A 4,505-nucleotide genomic window follows, 5' to 3' on the forward strand; every position below is an offset into this window, starting at 1 on the left:
AAGAAAAAAAACTCTACAAGAATTTCTGCCAAGTGGGATTTGCTTTGCCCAGCCCAGCCAGCAGCCGGCAAATGGCAGGGAAATCCCTCCTTCCAGAGCTCAGTTGATGCTGGAATGACCTGTGAGCAACATGAAATAACCTCAAAACCCAAAACGCAGGCACAAAGATGCTGCTGCCAGTGTTAGCCTGAATTTGCAGAAGGAGATTTCTTGCCCGGATGGACTTGGAGCTATCCAACACCCTGAAATACAGCCCACTTTCTAGCTTTGTGATGATTTTTCTATTCATTAGTTTGTCCTGTGTGTCTGTCCTCCACACAGATCATTTTATTCAACTCGGTCAATGCCAATCACCTTCACCCATGCTCGCTTACATTTGTGTTTCAGGAGGACGTCTCTGGGAGCTGCCAAGTCACGTATGCCGTGTCCAACCATTCCATCACGAAGACGAAAGATCTCCACAGCTGCGCAAAGCCATACTCTGGATTCGCCTCTGTAAACAAAGCAAGTCCATTGCTCTCGCGGTGGCGGGCTCAACTTATGTCAAGTACATCAGGGCTGTCCCCAAAAATCTTCCTGCGGGTGGGCTTTGAGTCCCACTCCCAGCTGGCTTCAGCCTTCTGCACCAGCCTGGGATGGGACTCTAGGTCTTAGACCCATACCCAAAGTGGGATGCACCAACATACCTCAGGAGGAGCATATGGTTTCGAGGTGGGTAGGAGCAGAAAAGATGTCCTGGGTCATCCCATCCCCATCCTTGTTATCACTTCTGACCTGTCAGCTAATCCTGCTTGGGAAGGTGGGGATACAGAAATGTTTTCTGGACTTTAGACTCATTGAATTGGGGATTAGGTTGACAGGGGACAGGACCAAAGACCGCTGCTCATTTCATTTAAAGCAGTAGCCCATGTTCAGCCCTGACATAAATAGATGAAACTCTGTGGCTCTCAATGCAGTTACGCCTGCCATGGTTAAAATCGATGGGTTTTTAAAGGTATAAATTCTACTGCGTTCCATGTAAAACTGGATGTCACCACACAGAGAGCCCATGGGCTTTGGCAGGGTTCTCGACACCTGGCAGTCAAACTCTGGGTGTTCATAGAACAAAAACTTTCTGGAGTATGAATCATGGCAAACTCACCCAAGAAAGTAACAAGCCCTGCAGAGCACATTTTTGGCAATAAGGTTTTCCCACAAGCCTGCTGTCTGGACTGAGACAGCTCTCTGCCCCTTGCTTGTATCCGTACCTGTGTCGGCAAAATAGCGATGCTGCCCAGCTCTGTAACAGGCAAAGCCTATGGATAAAAACCTCGCTATTAAAACAGTGATAATATTATTATTGCTAATGCCATTTGCTGTCAAAAACTACCACTTGCACATGGTTCAGCTCTTTCCCTTCCCCAAACCCTGCCACATGCAAGCCCAGCTGCTCCGATAACATCTCCCGGTGTGACCAGTGCTCCCCTCGCCAGGGCTGGGAGATGAGGCCGAGGTGAAGTCCAGCAAGTGCATCATTTCTTTTGAAAGGGAAAAAAAAAAAAAACAACCAAAAAAAAAAATCCAGAGAGCTTCCTCAAGGTCACCATGAAACACAGCAAGGAAGCCGAGCATTTTTTTGGCATGAGCTTGGAGGAAATCGCTGTTGCTTAGCTCCCTCCTTCGCTTGGAGAATGTCCTTGCTGATGCTCCTCAGGATGAGGTGGGTTTTGGCATTGAGGGCTGTACCTCTTTCCCATGCCGTGCGGCTGCGTTGGGGCAGCTATGGAGCTGGCGCTGTCAAATGGACCTGAAGGAAGAGCAGTGCTTTGGAGGAGGTATTTATGTCCAGTTTGCAGTCTCCAGGCATCACCTGTGCCAGGCAGGAGCATCCCCTGTTCCCTCTGCTGCCCTTTTCATCTGTGGCTGAGCCAAGGTGAGAGACCACCTTGTAATGAAAGAGAAAGTCTGCATGGTGTCACCTGTCTGTCTGCCCACATCAACCACGGGCGAGAGCATCCCCCCTTGCTGTGGTCCTCACCTGACGCTGCCTTCTCCCACTTTTGGGAAGAGCTTGGGCTCTGCTGGATTTTCCTTTCCTACATTTTGCAAGCGAAGTGGGTGACTTTGTGGACTGGAAAGCTCTTTTGCTCCAAAGGGAGAGGAAAGAAATCTCCTAGGGAGAGGGGAAGAGAGAAAAGGTTGCATGTTTTTCTCCTTGCTTTTCCTTTTTCAAGATCTTTGGAGTCGAGTGGCAGCCCACCAGCAGAAACCAGTACACAGTGAAAGGCAACGTCCTCCAGTCAGTGCTGGCAGAGGAAAGCCACCTCGTGGCTCCAGCCCTGAGGTCCGCCACTGGCATCAAAATCAGTTCAAGGTGAGCGATGTCCCCATACCACCACCCGAATTGGGCAGCCTGGCATGGGATGAAGGTGCACCTGTTGGAGTTAACATGTTTGCCACTCTGCTGCCAGCTCGGCTGGCACAGCCTGCTCTGCAGGCAGCAAGGAGGACAGGGCACGGCAGCCAGGCATGGCACGGAGGGAACACCAGGCACCTTTTGACTGCTTCCCCTCGCACCCCCTCCTTTTCCAAACTTCCATGAACCCAACCAGCCTCTGAGCCACGGAGAGTGTAAATGACAAAGCTCTTCCCAATGGCTTCTTCTTCCTCCACAGGCAGCAGCTCCAGCTAGTGTCTTCTCCGATGCCCGGCCCGGCCGAGGTAGCTGGACAAAGCCTTGAGGATGCGCTGGCTGGCACAGAGGGATGGCACCAGCCTCTGGGCATGGCCAGCCTGCCCTTCAGGAGAGTCTGCACCCGCTGCCCATCGGTCCGTGATGCTACCCACCCCCAAAACTCACACGTGCTCTCACTCAAGCGGGGCACCCGGGTGGGCAGGAGAAGGCTGTAGGATTTGGAGTTAAACCACGGTGGTGCGTTTGGAGGGGCTGGTTACCACTGTCAAGGCGGGATGCGGCCCCGGGAGCACCACAGAGCGACAGCCTGACCTGTTACCTCTCCTAACTAGTGTCTAATGTTGCTACCCGTGGTGGAAGGACCCCTCTGCCCCCCAGACATAACTGCATTTCTGTGATGGGGGAAGTAACCTGGTGCACAGCTGGCACAAACAGTTGGGTTAAACTCGTCACAGCTCTGAGGCCAGGAAATATTTCCGCTGCAGGTCAGGCTGGCAAGGACATCCGAGGGGTTATTTCTGCCTCCTCAAGTCCTCCAGGCTTTTCACCTAGGAAATCTAGGATTGCAATAACTTTAGGTGCCAGTGATGCTCTCAGTTTCTCCTGCTCTTTTCCTGGCGCACACCACAGATTGGAGCATTCAAGCTTTAGCACAAGTCCTCAGCGGTGGGAGTGGGAGGCTGCAGCAGATGCCTGCATGATGCCCATGAGCCCCTCCCACTCCTAAATATTTCCCAAGTATAAATATTATCCCATGATAACAGGGGTAAAAGAGGCTAAATCCCACCTAACAAACCTCATCTTTGCAGCTGAGAGCCTACCTGAAGGCTTTCGACAGCCGGAGAGTCCGAATGGACACCTCGAAGGCAGCAACAACCTGGCAGTTCCAGAGGTTCATCCAGATGCTGCACAGCGCCAAGAAGAGAGATGTTCTGCAGCTGCTGAGGAGAGCACCCGAGGAGATGCTGTGAGACTCCCAGGAGCTATCTTGCCAAAATTGACTTTCTGTGCATGTAGAGCCCTGGCACGTAGGGTCATTCCTGGCCCTGGCAACTAGGGTGGTTTGGTGCTGGTCCATACACAATACCTGGTCCAGGCAGCTGTCCTGACTAGAGCAAATCTACTCTGTTTTTTCTTAATGCCTATTCTGAACAAACACTGCATGGCTTTTTTTTTTTTTTTTTTTTGCTGGCTTTGGAGCGGAGTGAATACTCCGGCAAGGCTCTCTGCAAATATCGTTGGAGGTCTCATTTACAGACCATCCACCGACAGCCATAGCATCCATCCCTTGTCAGTGTGGGCACTGGGGCCAGGCTCCTCTCTGCAATGAAATACTTCCACATGGGTGATTTCAGAGCAAGAGCCACCCTTCTAGGTTTTTTTTTTTTAACCCATGAACTGAAGCTCCCGAGAGTTAAAGCAAGAGGAAAGCAGGGAGAAGAGAAAGGGAGATGAGTAGCTGCGCAGGGTACCTTGTTTCTTCTCCAGCTCTACGGTGGGTTGTGCCACTGATGACCTCCTTCTTCTTGCTCCAGCCCCTTCGTCGTGGAGGCGGCAGTGGCCGCACAGTCGGCGGCATCCTTGGCAGCTCTCTCGGACTTTCTGGATTTCAGCAAGGAGCCCAAGTCCCTGCTGGAAAAGTTTCTCTACGCGGCAGCTTTCTCTCCACGGCCTTCGGGAGAGCTTCTCCGCCTGGTGTTAGTAAGTACGGACATTTCTGTCCTTCCCTGAGGGTTCTGAGTCCAGGATGGATCCTCACCCCATTTCAGGCAGGAGGGAACAGCAAGGATGTTTTCCTGAAAAAGGCAAATATGTTTCTGTAGAAATATAT

General features: G+C 51.7%; 1 protein-coding gene across 1 annotated transcript in view; it reads left to right on the forward strand.

Annotated features, from left to right (window-relative positions):
* Positions 1 to 4,505, forward strand: part of LOC104167298 (microsomal triglyceride transfer protein large subunit-like) — a gene marked incomplete at its 5' end in the record, with an annotated part of 11,004 nt that overhangs the window by 1,446 nt on the left and 5,053 nt on the right. The window contains 5 exons of the mRNA XM_009707519.1: positions 388 to 504; positions 2,214 to 2,353; positions 2,655 to 2,808; positions 3,484 to 3,641; positions 4,210 to 4,375. Coding sequence (XP_009705821.1) covers positions 388 to 504; positions 2,214 to 2,353; positions 2,655 to 2,808; positions 3,484 to 3,641; positions 4,210 to 4,375 — 735 coding nt within the window. The remainder of the gene's footprint in view (positions 1 to 387; positions 505 to 2,213; positions 2,354 to 2,654; positions 2,809 to 3,483; positions 3,642 to 4,209; positions 4,376 to 4,505) is intronic.

Source organism: Cariama cristata, unplaced genomic scaffold (genome assembly GCF_000690535.1).
Source record: "Cariama cristata isolate BGI_N322 unplaced genomic scaffold, ASM69053v1 scaffold14799, whole genome shotgun sequence".
Taxonomy (NCBI): domain Eukaryota; kingdom Metazoa; phylum Chordata; class Aves; order Cariamiformes; family Cariamidae; genus Cariama; species Cariama cristata.